This window comes from Acanthamoeba castellanii (genome assembly GCF_000313135.1).
Source record: "Acanthamoeba castellanii str. Neff unplaced genomic scaffold scf7180000084715, whole genome shotgun sequence".
Taxonomy (NCBI): Eukaryota; Discosea; order Longamoebia; family Acanthamoebidae; genus Acanthamoeba; species Acanthamoeba castellanii.
Window position 1 is genome coordinate 218,590 of NW_004457638.1, and position 16,386 is coordinate 234,975.

Sequence of the window (16,386 nt, forward strand, 5' to 3'; positions counted from 1 at the left end):
CACGCATGACACACGCACACAACACGAGATGAGTGACTCGCTCGGTCGGCATATGTGCTGCCGCTGTGCAAGTGAAAAGGAGGGGAGTGGGTGGGTGGGCGTGGGTGGGCGAGCACCTGGCGCAGACCGTCGTAGAAGTTGTTGATGACGTAGCGCGTCATGGAATTGACGCCGTCGTTCAGTTTGCCTGCAACGGGGCCGATGGGGGGGGGTAGGGCGAAAGAACAGGTGGGGAATCAACGCCGCCGCCGCCGCCAATAACAAGAGCCGATGGCCGCCGGGTGGTGTGGTCCCGTACCTCGCATCCGTCGTCGCCCGGTGCGGGTGAAGTCGCCCTTGAGTGCGCACGTGCCGGCATACTGCTGGCTCACCGCATCTCCGTTGTTCGCCCACGCCTGCCACACACCCGACACATCCCACGCACGCACGTCGTCAGCCTGGTGCCCGACCACCCACCCACCCACCCACCCCCAAGCAAGGTGGCTGGTGGTAAGATGTGGTGTTGGACCTCCTTGAAGAGGCGCTCGACGATCTGGCGGGAGGAGGCCCAGGCGCTGCCCACGCCAAAGGCCTCCATCTGGCGGGTGAGCACGCGCTGGGCGAGCTCGCTCATGACCAGGTTGGTCCGGTCCAGGCAGTCCAGGCAGTTCACGCGGGGCGTGCCCGTCTGCCACGAGACCCCCCGCCCCGCCCGGTCCGCCACAAAGTACCTATTTTGGGGGGGGCGAACCCCCCGCCGGCGAGTCAGCGACCATCTGCTGCTGCCGCCGCCGCCGCCGCCGCCCGCCAAGTCAAGTATGGAGGGTGGGGAAGGCTAGTGCAGGCGCACGTGCACGTGCGCTGGGCGGTGGTGCGGTGGTGCGGTGCTGCGTGCGGGTGGTCGTAATCGTGGTGGTCGTGGTGGCTGGTGGTGCACGTGCTGCGTGGTGGTGCGTTGGTGGTGCGTGGTGGTGGTGCGTTGGTGGCTCGAACCCGATGGATTTGAGGTCGGCGTCGACCAGGTCGATGAGCTTGCTCACGGCCTCAAAATTGTCGCCCTTGCACACGTCGTGGAAGTCGAACCCCACGTACCTGCCGTATTATTATATATTAAATAATTATATTAGCCGCCGCCGCATTCGGTAAGCAGGCACGGTGTGCATTGGGGGGCGGTAGTGGCGACGGGGGAAATGAGGGGGGGAGTACTTGATCTTGGGGCTCTTGATGTGTCGCAGGTATCCGGCGTAGGCCTCCGATAGTTCCATCTCCGCACCTGTCGTGGTGACCGCCATCGCCAGTGTAAGCGAGAAGAAGAAGAAGAAGCAGCAGAAGAAGAAGACGTGCTCAGCGGAAGGCATGCACAAAAGAGATTGGAGGGGAATGGAGGGCGGCACCTTTCTGGTCCAGCAGGTTGATGATGAGCTGCGACTGGTAGAAGGTGAGCTGCTCCTCGAAATGTAGGATGAACGCCTTGGCCTGCAGCCAGGTGCATCGACGGTGCAATGTGCGGTGGTGCGTGCGTGCGGTGGTGCGTGCGTGCGTGCGTCAATAGCGACTCCCGAGAATCGATGCGCGAGGGGGGGGGCAATGCACCATTTGGGAGGTGTGGTCGGAGAGGCGGATCTTGGGGCGGTAGCGGTAGCCCCGCTGCTCCCAGTAGAGCGGGATGGAGCCCCGCACCTGCACGAACGACGCCGCGTGCGTGCCGGCCGCCCCCGCCAGCAACTGCTCCGTCTCCACAAAGTTGGCCACCCGCCCCTCCTGCACGCGCCCGCCCACCCCACCCACCAACCACGTCAGCTCACCTCCCATTGGGCGGTGTGATAGGTGGGACGGAGTTAATGGGGGGGTGGCCGTACATCGTCGACGCCGCGTGTGCGATAGCGGGTGCCGGCGCGAAATCGGGATCGGCGGGAGATGAGAACAAAGTCGAAGCTGTGATCGCCGACGATGAAGAGGAACACCTGCACGCAGCCGCGAATGAGGGGCAGGACCCAGGCGTGGGCGCGGGCGGCGATGAGCGGCTGCTGCATGTCGTGGTTCCAGAAGAACCGCGTGTCGGCCTGCTCCCACAGCCCCCGCCCACGCCCCGCTGTCCCCTGCGCCTTTCGCTGCAGCCTGCGCCGCCGGTGTTGTGTGTATGTGTGTGTGTGTGTGTCGTGTCGTGTCGTGTGGCGCCACACGCACACTGTCAGCCGGGCCTTCGATGAAGTGGGGGTGGGGGCACGCACGAGTTGGTGAGGTCGTAGTCGTAGCTGAAGTAGAAGCCGCCGTCCTGCAGGAGCTGCTTCACGGCCTTGCGGTACGCGGCCGCCTCCTCCGACAGCTTCTCCTCCCGTCCCTTGCGCTCGCCTCCTGACCCACCACCGCCGCCCACGGGCAGCAGCGCCACCTGGATGGTGCATCATACGACACGACACGACACGACACGACACGACACGACACGACACGACACGACACGACACGACACACACGACACGACACGACACGACACGACACGACACCGACACACACACACACACACACACGAATTGTGCATGGCACGCGAGCGTGAGCTGTCGGGGAGCACGGAGGTCTCATGGAGGCGGATTGCGCGTGGCGTGCATTGGGCCGGGGGGGGGGGATACGACGTACCTTGACGAGGCGGTAGACGGCGCGGCCCTCCACCGTGCCCACCACCGCTCGCTCTGTCACCACCACCACGTGCGGCCCTCCCCCTACGCGTGTGGCGTGGCGTGCACCAGTGAATGGGTGGCCATGTTCGAGCACACAATTTATTATATTATTTATTTATATTTGATTATTATGTGGGCATTAATTTATGTTAAAAACAAAAATAGCAAGGTGGGTGGAGGTGGAGGTGGAGGTACCTTGTGGAAGCCCGACGACACCGAGGCATCCGTACGTGCGCACCCCCTGCTGCTGGTGGTGGTGGTGGTGGTCCTTGTCGACGGAGGACCCGACGGACGCGGAGGCCGCCCCGGAGAGGAGCTCGCTCGCGTCGGCTCCGGCCGCCAGCTGCCGCACCACCACCGGTCCGGTGCTGCCGCTGTTGCCGCCACTGCCGCCGGCGGTGGTGGTCTCCACGGCGGAGGTGGAGAAGAGGAGAGCCCCACCGCTTCCGTCGCGCGGTCGCACGACGACGCCGGCGGCGCACGTCGCGGCCCACCCCTCCCGATGCAGCGGCAGCAGGCTGGCCCCTCCTCCTCCGCTAGTGCTGCTGCTACTGCGGCCCCGCGGGGAGAGGGCGCCGCTTCGAGACGGCTCCATTATTCTTAATAATATATCGTCGTCGTCGTTGCGGTGTGGCTGAGGTGTGGAGATGTGGCCACAAAACGACGAAAGTGTGAGAACGCGGTGGTGTGGCCTCTCCCACTTGCAACAGCTTGTGCATAAACTTGTTGTTTGGGTGATCGCGACAACCGTTACAGTGCAGGTTGAACTGAAGAGAAAGCCAAAAGGAAATGGACAAGGAAAATATGGCTCTAATTCGGTCAACCCCCCCCAAACGAGATCAGCGATTGTACAACATTTGGAACGAGACCGCATACACTTCCGAGGAGCCATCATCTTGGCTCCTTCCAACCACCCAGAACAGAAGGAGGCGGAAAGCAAAGAGAAGAAGAAGAAGAAATGGAGCGGTTCGTGTACATGGAGAAGTCCAAGGCCGAACGGGAGGGACCCGAGAAGCGCGCACAGCGCCTCATGGCCACCGTGGCCGACACCGTGGAGACCCTGGCCGTTCTCCCCTCGCGCCGCTACGGCGTGGCCGAATGGCTCATGACCCACCGCCTCCTCCTCTCCCACCCGCCCCCGCGCCTCCTCACCACCCCAGCCACCACCACATCCGCGGCCTCTACTCCCTCGTCGCTCTCCTCTTCCCCTTCGTCTATCCCCTCTACGCCCCCCTCGCTCACCCCCTCCCCCACGGTCGGCGCGAGTAGCGCGAGTAGTAGTAGTGGAAGTACGGCGACTTCGACCGCCAGCGTAGCGGCGAGTAGTAGCGGCGGGGCCGAGGGGGCGGTTTCGCAGCCCAGCCTGCAGGCGGTGCTGGGCGAAGAGGGGGAGCTGGTGCTGGACGAGCTGGTGGCGCTGGCCGGTCGGTTCAACCTGCTGGTCAAGGCCTTCCGCGACTCGCCGCTGTTCGGCCAGCACGCCTTCAACCCGCGGCGACGACGCGTGCTGCAGCAACTCAACAACCACCTCCACCACCGCTACGTCAACCTCCTCCACCTCCTGGCCGACCCCGACGCCACCCTCCCCTCTCTCCACCTCGGCCTCCTACACGATCCCGCCGTGCGCGCCTTCTGGCAGGCCGCCACCCCGCACGTACGTGTTCCTCTCCCATCATTGATCGTGGTGTGTGTGTCGTGTCGTGTCGTGTCGCGTGTGATCGCATTATGCGACGTGTGTAGCAGCGGCAGCTGTGGCTGGCTCGTCTCACACGGAAGTCTCTCTGCGTGGTGGTGGCTGGTGGTGGTGGTGGTGGTGGTGGTGGTGGTGGTGGTGGTGGTGGTGGTGGCGGCGGCGGCGGCGGCGGTGGTGGCGGCGGCGGCGGCGGCGGTGGTGGTGGCTGGTTGACCGTTGTGCAGTTCATGCTGGGGTGGGCCGAGTTCCTACAGCAGTGGGAGCTGCAGTTCCCCGCGTGGCCGCCCGCCTACTCCCAGCAACTGCAGGAGGTGCTCGGTACGCACACCGCCTCCTGATGGGTGCCGCCATGGCGGCGGCGCATGCCGATGAGGTGATGCTGATGAGTTCACGCGTTCAACGTGTGGGTGGTGCGTGCGTGCGTGCGTGTGGAGAACAGACTTTTCAGGATCGGGGTTCGTGAGCGCCTACCAGTTTGGACAGTTCGTGCAGGGCTTCGGACCCTTTGCCGATCTCCCCACCAACGTGCGTGTTGCCTGCATTCTCCCCTTTCCATCGTGCGTGCGTGCGAGGAATGCGGTGTCCGTCCCTCGGTTGGAATGCTAACTCCTGACGTTGGCATGTGGCGCTGGGCCGGAGAGCAGTTTGTGGAGGTCGTCAAACAGCCGTACGTCGCCTCCCTCGGCCTTGGTGGCTGATGCGCGCCGTACACTCACCTTCGTGTCTTATCCACGTTGTGGTTGTTGTTGGTCGGTCGGTCGGTCGGTCGGTCGGTCGGTCGGTCGGTCGGTCGGTCGGTCGGTCGGTCGGTCGGTCGGTCGTTGGGCGCGTATGTAGGTGGTTCCACGGGTACATATCGTTCCAGGACACGGTGCGGCTGCTCAGCCAGGAGCCCGTGGGCACCTTCCTCATCCGGCAGCGGGAGATGCTGCCGGGCACGTTCGCCCTCTGCTTCGTCATGCCCCGCAACAAGGTCTTCCAGATCCCCATCACCCCCAACGAACCCCACGGCTTCAAACTCAAGGTACGCGCGCTCCATCCGCACATCTCGTGCACACGCAGCACGCAGCACGCACACGCACACGCACACGCTGGTGGCTGATGGTGGCTGTGACCGGTGGTTGTGGGTGCAGGACGACAACGACCAGTACGTGGAGTTCAAGCAGCTGGAGGAGATCGTGGGCGCCTACCAGCAGCTGCTGCGGGTGCCGTTCAGCTCGTCGGTCAACCGGGAGCCCTGGTTCTTCGGCGACCTCAGCGGCGCGGAGACTGTGGGCCTGCTCACGGGCCTGCCGCCCGGCACCTTCCTGGTGCGCTTCAGCGCGCAGCACGCGCACTGCCTCTCAGCGGCGTATGTGGACCCGTCGGGGGACATCACGCACGCACTCATCACCAAGTCCTCGCTGGGCTACCACCACGGCGACGACGACGTGTTCCCCACCCTCCACGCGCTCCTCGCGGCCTACCAGGCCGTGCTGGTCCACCCGTGCGTCGAGCCCGACCTCGTCCAGCAGCTCTGCGAGGAGGTGCGCACCCAAGCACGCATCTTCAAGGCCGCCGAAGACGCCGCCGACTCTCGTGACGACGCAGATGTACCCTACCACCTCACCCCTTTCGCGACAACACACACACACACCACACACACACGCCACACACCACACACACACACCACACACCACACCACACACACACGCACACGCACACACACACCACACACACATACAAGTATTGTTTTTCTTTGTCTCGCATGAGGAATTAATCATTCTACGCTACGGTGTAGGACGGCGAGGTGGTGGAGGGCAAGAAGAAGATGCCGCACAAGGTGTTCGGGGAGAGTCTGGTCGACACCATGCGCAACAACACCAAGTACCCCATCCCCTACGTCGCCGAACAGTGCATCCTCTACCTCAACCAGGTACGGCCACCACCCCAATGAATGGAAACACACGCACCACACATGGCACACGTTTGAGAGATCAACTCACTCCGAGGCTCGGTCGGGGCTCTTCGTCCATATGCAGCACATCAAACTGCCGCAGCTGTTCCTCACGCCGGCCACCCAGTCGGAGGTCGATCAGCTCAAGGAGCTCTTCAACAAGGGACGCGACGTCGACCTCTTCCTCTGCACCAACCCGCACCTCATCGCCGCCCTCCTCCTCGAGTACGACGCGCCCCGCCTCCCATCCACAGCTCCACAGCTCATCACCGATCATCATTGGCCAACACGACACGACCCGACACGACCAACGACACGTACTGCACAGGTACCTGCGGGAGCTGCCGGAGCCGCTGCTGTGCGCGGACGGGCTGTTCCAGGGCTTCATGGGGGTGCCCAAGCTGCCAGAGGAGCAGCAGGCCCCGGAGCTGGCCGGGCTGGTGGCCAAGCTGCCGGAGGAGCACGTGCAGGTGCTGCGGTACCTGTTCCAGCTCTTCCAGCGCCTGGCCCGCCCCGAGCTGGCCAAGGACAACGCCTTCGACGCCGAGGAGGTCAGCAATGTGGTGGGACCCTGCATCCTGCGCGATCCCAACGCCAACGGGCGCCCGCCGTCCAAGCGCGAGGCCAAGCACATCGTCCTCCTCACCAAGATGATCATCGCCGCGCCGCACACCTTCATCCCCCGCCTCGACACCGTCTCGCTCGACTGGGTGCACACACCCCGCGCGCGCTTGTGTCGTGTGTGTCATGTGTCGTGTGTCGTGTGTCAGTGTGTGTTCGTGTGTATTGTTTGTTTTGTGTGTGTATGTGTGTGGTGCGTGGGCTTACTCTAGGAGGGCGGCGTGTGTGCGGCACAGGTGGAGGGCGACGGGATCGTGTTGACGCCCAACCGGCGGCAGGTCAAGTCCGGGACGAAGGAGAAGCTGGTGGAGACCCTCTACTCGCCCGGCGAGCTCAACTCGTCGTCGGTGCCGGCCTACGTGCCCAAGTTCATGCTCACCTACCGCTCCTTCATGACCGGCAAGGAGCTCCTCACCATCCTCATGCGCAAGTGCGTGTCCTACGGCCCAACCCACAACCAACAACAGCTCCCATTCCTTACATTCCTGTCAACGTTGTCGCACCTGTGTGTCGCCGATGTGTGTCGGCGCAGGTTCGAGGAGCTGCAGGAGAAGGGCGACGACGACAGCCGCAAGAAGATCCTCCGCATCTGCAACTTCCTCAAGCAGTGGTCCGAGGAGTGCTACTACGAATTCCAGGCCGACGAGGCACGCGCACCACTTCCTCACACTACACCGCACCACACCACTACGCGAGACACACACACGACACACACACACACACACACACACACACGTACAGCACTGCTCCACACTCGCATCAACTGACCTCCGGATGCTGCGTGTCGTGGGTCGTGGGTGCAGGAGCTGATGAACGAGTACAAGAACTTCGTGGGGAGCATTTTGGAGAAGAACCTGCTGTCGTTCATGCTGTCGTCGATCGACAAGCTGCACCAGCCCAAGTCCAAGACGCTCGTGTTCACCACGCCCGCCCCGCGCAGCCTGTGGAACAAGAACAAGGGCCCCATCACCAAGGTCCTCCACATCAAGGTACAGCGGCGCCACCTCAGCACAACGCGCATGAGCTTGCGCAATGGTGTGCGTGTGTCACGTGTGTCGCATGTCTCGCGTGTGTCGTGTGTCGCGTGTGTCGTGGTGGCTTAATTCGCGTGTGGTCGGTTGGTCGGTTGGTGGGCAGGCGTTGGAGGTGGCGCGACAGATGACGTTGATCGACTTCGACCTGTACTGCAAGATCCGGCCGCGCGAGCTGTGCGAGGGGGCGTGGACCAAGGAGGACCGCTACACGACGGCGCCCAACATCATGAACCTCGTGCACCGATTCAACCTCGTGGTCCGATGGATCGTGACGCAGATCGTGCAGGCCAAGAACTCCTCCAAGCGAGAGGCCATCATCGCCAAGTGGATCGACGTCGCCAACGTACGCCCGCGCGCCGCATCTCTCACAGCGCAGCGCGACAGGAGCCCTGACCCCTTTCTTTCTCTCTACTATCTACCCTCCCCCCTCAATCAATAGTACTTCCGCGAACTGAACAACTTCAACGGAGTCAACGAGGTGCTCGCCGCCATGGGTTCCGCTGCCGTGCTGCGCCTCGAATCCTTCAAGAAGGTTCGGCTTTGGTTGTTGTGTGGTGTGTGTTGTGTGTTGTGTGTTTGCTTTCTCTTTTCGTATTCCATTTCATTGCGAGACCTCACGGCCGTGACCTTGCACAGAAAGAGAATCATCCGGTGCTACGCGAGCTGCGGGAGATGCTGCAGCCGACGGGCAATTACAAGGCCTTCCGCAAGGTGCTCAAGCAGGCCAACCCGCCCCTCGTACCCTTCGTGGGCTGCTTCCAGACCGACCTCGTCTTCATCGAAGACGGCAACAAGATCCTCCTCCCCAACGGACACACCCACTTTGCCAAGGTACGCGCGTGCGGTGTGTGCCTGTGTCCGAGTGCCTCTAAGTCTGTGGCGACAGCCTCTGTTTTTTAATGTCATACCTTACTCACTCCCGCAATCAATGCGGTGTGTGTGATGATGGCCGTGTATCATCATAAATAGTGCTACAAGGTGGCGGCGGTGATCCAGCAGATCCAGCAGTACCAGCAGACGCCCTACAACCTGGCGGTGGTGCCCGCCATCCGCGACTTCCTCCTCAACATCAACCCTCTCACCGAGGAGGAGTGCTGGAACCTTTCCCTCGCCCTAAAGCCACTCGGCACGTGATGACGGCGTTGTTGTGGCTATCCACCTTGCGAGCTTACCACGCCCACATGGCTGGAAGAATAAACTCAGAGACAACCGCACGTATCGTGGTCGGTGCAACAACAGCTGCTGTGCAGCCATGTTCTTCGAGCAAAGTAAAACAGATGAAAGTGGCCTGGGTCCATCTTCTTGTTTCATGTAACACTTTGGGTTTGATGTATGCACCGCGGTTTTATTGCTAAGCCGTTTAACTTTACTCCTGAAGCCCAAGATGAACACGCATGACTTAACGGTTGGACTTGGCGACACGCTCGAGCTCGTCCTTCTTCTTGATGGCATACGAGTTGGACGAACCCTTGGCGGCGTTGATGAGCTCATCAGCCAGGCACTCAGCAATGGTCTTGATGTTCCTGAAGGCAGCCTCGCGAGCCTACACGAAATACAGCAAATGAGCCATCTAACCGCGAATTGAGAGGGGAGGTTGAGATGGCCAGGACGTACGCCAGTGGTCAGGAGGTAGATGGCCAAGTTGACACGGCGGAGAGGCGACACATCGACGGCCTGCCTCCTCACGGTACCAGCGGAACCGATACGGGTGGAATCTTCGCGGGGGCCAGAGTTGATGATGGCGTCAACGAGGATCTGGAGCGGGTTGGCGTCGGTGAGGAGGTGGATGATCTCGAAGGCGTGCTTCATGATCTTGACGGCGAGGAGCTTCTTGCCGTTGTTCCTTCCGTGCATCATGAGCGAGTTGGTCATGCGCTCAACGATGGGGCACTGAGCCTTCCTGAAACGCTTCTGGGCATAACGGCCGGCCGTGTGGGGCAGGAATGTGTAGTACTTGGGCTTCTGCTTCACGGCGATGTAGTCCGTCAGCGACATGTCGGAGACGGTGACATCATCGAAAGTCCTGTAGAGAATTAACAGTTCAACATTCAGTAACCAACGAATCGCACATAACGCAGATTCATAAACTCTCTTTTCAATTCACCTAATCACGAGGTACGTACCAGCGGTTGAACAGCTTAACCTCGGTGGCGGTAGCGAGAGCCATCGTGCAGGGGGGAAGAGGAGAAAGGAGAAGGAAGGGAAGACGATGCGCGACGCAGAGAAAACCGAAACCGCCTATTATTGCCGACACCTTTGGAATGCGAACCAGATCCCTCGCCTTCCCTAAAGAATGCTAAGAATAAATGCGAATGTAGAATTCTTTTGGTAGTCGTTTTGGCGGGAGACTGCAACGAGAACGCAACACAGTCGGGCACGAGGTCTTCCAGCACGGGATCTGGCCATCTTAGCGAGATGCGGGACTTCCTTCTGCCAATCCATCCAGAAGGTCTCCTCAACTGCGAGAATTTAGATCAATACCAAGTGGAAAAGGAAAATGCGCCACCCATCTCTTCCCTGTCGGAGAAGCAGCGTACAGGCCTGCTACGCGAGATTGATACAAAGCTGGAATCACCCACAAAAATTGCTGAGCAGACTACCTTTGACACGCTCTACTTTCTTGTGAGGTGACCTCCCCCCTCTACAACGTTGAAACCTCTTACCAAGCAAGCACTTATCACCATCGGCCAACTGCAGCCAATACGCGGAGCTCGGGCCAGCCACGCGTGACCAGTTGTGCGATCTGCTGGTGGACAAGGCTGTTAACTTGCTGTCCCTTGTCGGTGGTACGTTTCGACCCTCTTACGTGCACAACGCTGAGTGCTTCACGTTCTATTCAAACCATTGACCCCTCCCCAGAACGGCGGAAGAGAAGCAATGAGGCCGCCCTACATCGTAACGCCCTCAAGATGTATTCCTTCCTGCTCAGCTGGCTCGTTACCATCGGAGAAAAGGGAAGCAAACAGGAAGCCAGCGGTGCCAAAGGGCGGGTAAGCACCTTTCTCCCTTTGCGGTCGCGCACTACAGTGCACTCATGCGCACTCGTCTGTCCGCTCTCTGTATCAAGGGGAAGAAAACCGCCAAGGCGAGCAGCGAAAGCAAGCAAGAAGCGTGGGACGCCAGCACGAAGGAGAAGGTGGTGAGCGGACTTGTACAGATCCTCGAAGGCGAAGTGGGCGGTTTGTGGGACAGCGGAGAGCCCGAAGAAGACTGGCTTCAACTCTTTAGCAAAGCCGCAGCCGCCATCCTCGAGGTACCTCCTCCGCCGGTCCGTAACGTTCCGCTGTGACAGTGTCGCTAAAACGCAGCCCCCCCCCATTCCCTTCAAGGCCCCTGCCAATTTGAAGGCGGCTGCCGTGCGAGCCTGCGTCTGGAAGCTGGTGGGTCTGCTGGCCGGTCGCTACAATCAGCTGACCCGAATGGCGAGCATGCTGTTGCATCTCGCCGTCAGATACGAGCATTTCGGGCCTCATGCTGTCGAGCTCATCGGCGCTCTGACATTGGATTATCAACAACCCGCTATCGTTACCGCCCTGTTCAAGTGCGTAGCACTTTCGTTGGTGTACGTACACGCACATGTGCGCGTCTCAACTCACCGCTCAAACCTCGCAGGGAAGTGGCCGAGATGAGCAGCACCGACATGGTGCACAATACGGAAGGAGCCCGACACATAGCGACACTCTTATGTGGCATCGCGGAAACGCAACCCATTCACGCGCAGCACAACCTCCACCTCTTGCTCCCTCTCCTCGAGGCCGAGGTACGAAGAATATCTTCATTCACTTCATGATCTTTGTGTTCGCTAAGCCTTCTTTTCTCTTTCATGCCCGCAGCCCTACTCCTTGCGCAACGGGATCGTTCTCATGATCGGCAGAATTCTTCACCTGGGATTCAAGGACGGAGACGCGCTCACGGTCCCACCAGCGTTAAACTCTCTCGATGGCGATGACGATGAAGATGACGAAGGCCGAGACCATGGCGACGACAACGAAGCGCAGAAGGAGATCACCAAGGAAGCTCTGTGGGGCGTCATGGAAATGCGGTTCCACGACGTATCCTCGTACACGCGCAGCAAGCTTATCCAGTCGTGGGCTCACCTGTGCGAGTACGTTGTCGCGCTCATTCGCCCACTCATACGCTGTCGACGCTGGTTTTAAGATGGTGCATGGCTGGCCGCTCCTCCCAATGCAGGCACAGGGCCATTCCCGTCGAGTTGCAGGCAAAAGCCGTCGGCCTTGCGGGAGAGCGGCTAAGGGACAAAGCCGTGCAAGTGCGCAAGAACGCCCTACGCCTGCTGACGTCGCTTCTGCAGCACAACCCCTTCTCGCCCTCGCTTCAACTGTCGTCTCTCCTCAAGAAGCTGCCGCGTGATATGCGGAAGAAGTATCTGCAGCAGCTTCACGACGCCGACGCGCCACCCGCCGACGCACACATCGACAGCGAAGAACAACAACACCAAGAAGATGAAGAATGTGCCGAAGGGGACGCCGAAGGGAAACGAGGTAACGCATCGGAAGCCAAGAGTCACTTGGTGCACGCCGTCGAGTTCGCTCTCGGCTTGAAGAGGTGCGTGCCGCTCATCGCCCAGCTGCTGCTCTCTCCGAACTCGTCCGAAGTGGTCGAGGCCATCCACTTCTTCGTCTGCGCCCAACAGTTCGCCCTCGACGAAGCTCAGGTCCATCCCCTTCTGCAAAATAGCTTTTCGCGGCCGCATGCTCACACTACGTTGCGTGGCACATGCCCTTCACCACGCCTGTTAGGTCGGGGTGCGAAAGATGATCGAGCTCGTGTGGAGCAAGGAGGCGAGCGTGAAGCAGGCCCTGTGGGACGCCTTCCGCGATCTCTACCTCACCGCTCCTCGTACCTCGAAAAGCAACGTCGCCGGCCTCTACATCGCCTGCAAGCTCATCAGCCTCACGCTATCCGCCACCCTCGCCGAACTCACGTCGCTAGAGCAGCTACTGAGTGAAATGAAGCAGCAGGGCCTCATCGCGCCCACCGTCGTGCAGACGCTGCTCGACATCTTTGGTACCGTGCCCTCGCACTGCCCGCTGACGTGTGCGTGTTTTTTCAGTTCCACGTGGACAACAGCTAAGCCCCTGCCCAGACCTCCAGGTGCCGCAAGTGAGTGCAGTCGAAAGCCGAGGGGCGATCATCATCCTGGGCATGCTCGCCACTGCGTCGCCTGAGATCGCACGCGAGCACTTCGACCTGCTCTCGAGCACCGGCCTGGGCGCTCGTGCCAAGGTACCCGAGATGACGTTGTTTCTGTAGAGAGCTTTGTGTCGCCTCCATCTCACGTCCATGGATTCCTCCCAACCCCCGCCACTAGGATGACCTGCGATTAGCGCACTACACGTGCATCGCGCTGCAGAAGGCCCGGACGCTGCACCGAGCGCGGCAAACCGCGGAGCTTCCCCCGGCACAGACCGGCAAGGCCAAGTCCTCCAAGGAAAAGAGCACAGCTAAACCGGCCGTACGTCACGCCGCTCCTCCTCCTCCTCCGTTGTTGTTTTCACCTTGCGGATTTCCCTTGCTCAACGAGGTGTTACAACACTTGGCTCCCACACGTTATTCCTTCTCCACCCACAGGCCAAAGCGGGCGAGAGCAAGCCCTTTGACCGGCTCCCCTCCGGCCATCCACTGTTTGCTCGGCTGTTCGAGCTACTCGTTGGCAAGCCGCGCCGGATCGGCCATTGGCTCGGGCTGGCGGAACAAGCGATCAACACCATCTACGCTCTCGCACAGGCGCCCGACGTGATCTGCGCCAGCGTCATCAAGAGCCTTGCTGCGCTCGCTTTCGACTCTTCGGACGACAACGCCGACGACGGAGACAACGCTGATGATGTTGGCTCGAGCGGTGCCAATTCGGGAATGGTCCAGACCACAGGCGAAGCGTTGAGCCGCCTTCTTCTGGTGCTCGGGCACGTCTCCCTCAAGCAGCTCATCCACATGGAGCAGGCCCAGGCCGAAATCCACCGGAGACGTCAGAGTCCGTCCTCGCGCCCCAGCTGTACGCCAGACCCTCCAGCTCTAGCGCACTTTGCTTGGCTGACTGATCGAGCACAGCTAATCTCAGCTGATCTCCCCTCATCGGTAAAACGGTTGGTGTGCGTGTGTTGTGGCGCCCTAGCGCGCAAGGGGGGTCAGGAGGCGATCGAGCTGGAGCTGGGCGTGGGCATGGCCGGTGATGACGAACGCGACGTCGAATATATCCAGCACCTGATCGAGCACGAAGTGGTGACCGCCAACCTTCTCGGAACCTACCAGCCGCTCATACACTACATCTGCACGAGCTCCACACCGGTATGCAGTCCCCCGGTGCATCATTGAGCGCGCGTGTGTCGTGTGTGTCGCCCGCATGCGTCTGACTCTCGACGACCTTGCAGCAGGGCGGCCTGGTGCGGGAGTGTGCGATTCTGGCGCTTTGCAAGTACATGTGCGTGTCGTCGTCGTTTTGCGAGAAGAACCTGCAGCTGCTCTTCTCGCTCCTGTCGTCGCGGAGAAGGGAGGACCACTTTGAGGGAAGCCAGCGCCTGCGGGCCAACATCATCGTGGCGGTGGGTGACCTCGCCTTCCGCTTCCCCAACCTGCTCGAGCCGTGGACCAAGCACATCTACCGCCCCCTCTCCGTACGCCCCACCCCATCTCGAATGGATGCCTACAGAGAAACAACCTCACTAGCAATCCCCGCCCGCGACCACGCCACGCACGCGCTCATGCACCGTCGCACACGCACAGGACAAATCGATGAAGGTGAGGCGGAACGCGGTCATGGTCCTCACACATCTGGTACGTGTGCGCCCCTCCCCCCAATTCAAAGCTCAACGCCGCACTCATATTGATCTGGAACCTGGCCCATTCCACGTGACTACCAGATCCTGAATGACATGGTTAAGGTGAAGGCCTACATCGCCGACCTGGCGCTGTGCGTTCACGACGCGGACGCGACCATCGCTCGCATGTCGCGGCTCTTCTTCCACGAGCTCTCGCAGAAAGGTGCGTGGGCGCCACCACACCTTCCCGGTGCGCAGTCACTCAAAACCTGTTGTGGTCGTTCCCATGTCGTTGTGGTCACAGGCGCTGCGATCTACAACATCATCCCCGACGTACTGAGTCGCCTCTCCGCCGCCGAGAGCGTGGACTCAGACATGTTCAAGCGAGTGATGAAGCACCTCCTCTCCCTCATCGAAAAGGTAAGGGGTACGCCCTCATCCACACACCTTTTCCCTTCGCTCATTTGTTGGTCTCACGAAACTCTCTCTCTCTCTCTATGTTCGATCCACACATCAGGAAAAGCAATCGGAGAGCCTCATGGAGAAGCTCTGCCATCGCCTCCGCACGGCCAAAGGTACAAAGTCGCTCCTCGCATTCCGCATTCCGCATATGTCTATGTCTCCACCTTGGAGCATTGCGCCTCACTGTGTGTGGCGCATGCGTGGCTCCACCAGAGGAGGAACAGGAGGACATTGCCTACTGCCTCACGCTCCTGAACTACAGCGAGAAGGCCTTGCGCCGCCTAATCGAGCTGGAGAAGTGCTACTCGGCTGCCCTGATCAACCCCGGGGTGCTCGACCACTTCTTCGTTCTTGTCGGCAAGGCACGCACTTCATTCGCCCCATCTCCACCCCAAGGGCTCTTTCTAGAGAGAAAGCAAAACAGCTCACCTGCCGTGTCGGCATGATGAATTCCAGGGGAGGAAGTTTGGGGCCAAGGGCGAACAGCGGGCGGTGGCCGAAGAGCTGGAGAAGAAGCTCGCCGAGATCGTCGCCAAGAATGCGGGCGACCAAGACGACGCCGAGACCGCCCCCGCCGACATGAAACAAGAGGAAGACGAGGATGATGAAGAGCAGGACGACGAAGAAGAGCAGGATGAGGATGCCCATCAGGAGCACAACGGCGACGATGACGATGGCGACGAAGAGGTGGATAAGAAGAAGAAGAAGGTGATGACGATGAAGAAGAACACGAAGACATCTGCCAAGGTCAAAGAGGAGCCACGCACGACCAAGCAGCGCACGACGAGGAGGGCGGCCGGTGCGACCACCGCCACTACGACGACGCGTGGCAGGAAGCTCCCGCTCGTCAAGTCAGCAGCCAGCAGGGCGGCAGTCAAGAAGGAGGCCACCAAGAAGCCAACAACAACGAGGCGCCAGGCCGCCACCAAGGGACGTGCCACCAAAGAGTCGCAACGAGAAGAGGAGGAAGAGGAGGAGGAGGAGGAAGACGATGAGACCGAAGAAGAAGAAGAGGAAGACGACGAGACCGAAGAAAGCGACGACGACGAAGAGGAGAAGACGAAGGGCAAGAAGGGACGCCACCAGGCCAAGAAGAGGCAGCCTGCTGATGATGATGACGACGACGATGACGAGGACGACGATGATGACGAGGACGTCTTTGATGGCCTCGATTCGACTGATTCAGACAAGTGACCACGTGTAGAAAAAT

General features: G+C 60.6%; 4 protein-coding genes and 1 pseudogene across 4 annotated transcripts; 3 read left to right on the forward strand and 2 right to left on the reverse strand.

The window, feature by feature from the left end:
* Positions 1 to 3,249, reverse strand: part of ACA1_149860 — a 4,128-nt pseudogene extending 879 nt beyond the window's left edge.
* Positions 3,250 to 3,612: 363 nt separating this feature from the next.
* On the forward strand, positions 3,613 to 7,512 carry ACA1_149870 (RhoGAP domain containing protein; the record flags this gene model as incomplete). The annotated part of the gene is made up of 12 exons (XM_004351523.1): positions 3,613 to 3,720; positions 4,024 to 4,308; positions 4,572 to 4,665; positions 4,787 to 4,872; positions 4,992 to 5,014; positions 5,185 to 5,371; positions 5,481 to 5,939; positions 6,128 to 6,262; positions 6,369 to 6,508; positions 6,612 to 6,993; positions 7,141 to 7,334; positions 7,437 to 7,512. Coding segments are annotated over 12 exons (2,169 nt in total), but the record flags the coding sequence as incomplete, so codon positions are not given.
* A 201-nt stretch (positions 7,513 to 7,713) lies between these two features.
* ACA1_149880 (RasGEF domain containing protein) lies at positions 7,714 to 9,072 on the forward strand (the record flags this gene model as incomplete). The annotated part of the gene is made up of 5 exons (XM_004351524.1): positions 7,714 to 7,893; positions 8,042 to 8,281; positions 8,378 to 8,470; positions 8,575 to 8,769; positions 8,908 to 9,072. The coding sequence occupies 5 exons, from the start codon at positions 7,714 to 7,716 to the stop codon at positions 9,070 to 9,072; spliced, it is 873 nt and encodes a 290-aa protein (XP_004351576.1).
* A 265-nt stretch (positions 9,073 to 9,337) lies between these two features.
* On the reverse strand, positions 9,338 to 10,105 carry ACA1_149890 (ribosomal protein S7p/S5e, putative; the record flags this gene model as incomplete). The annotated part of the gene is made up of 3 exons (XM_004351525.1): positions 9,338 to 9,481; positions 9,553 to 9,961; positions 10,062 to 10,105. 3 exons carry the CDS (start codon positions 10,103 to 10,105, stop codon positions 9,338 to 9,340), a joined length of 597 nt encoding a protein of 198 aa, XP_004351577.1.
* Positions 10,106 to 10,847: 742 nt separating this feature from the next.
* On the forward strand, positions 10,848 to 16,370 carry ACA1_149900 (uncharacterized protein; the record flags this gene model as incomplete). The annotated part of the gene is made up of 18 exons (XM_004351526.1): positions 10,848 to 10,928; positions 11,006 to 11,191; positions 11,268 to 11,479; positions 11,551 to 11,698; positions 11,772 to 12,043; positions 12,130 to 12,613; positions 12,699 to 12,971; positions 13,030 to 13,185; positions 13,271 to 13,414; positions 13,531 to 13,951; positions 14,072 to 14,244; positions 14,331 to 14,570; positions 14,680 to 14,730; positions 14,817 to 14,937; positions 15,019 to 15,134; positions 15,232 to 15,289; positions 15,390 to 15,505; positions 15,633 to 16,370. The coding sequence occupies 18 exons, from the start codon at positions 10,848 to 10,850 to the stop codon at positions 16,368 to 16,370; spliced, it is 3,990 nt and encodes a 1,329-aa protein (XP_004351578.1).
* Between the last annotated feature and the right edge of the window lie 16 nt (positions 16,371 to 16,386).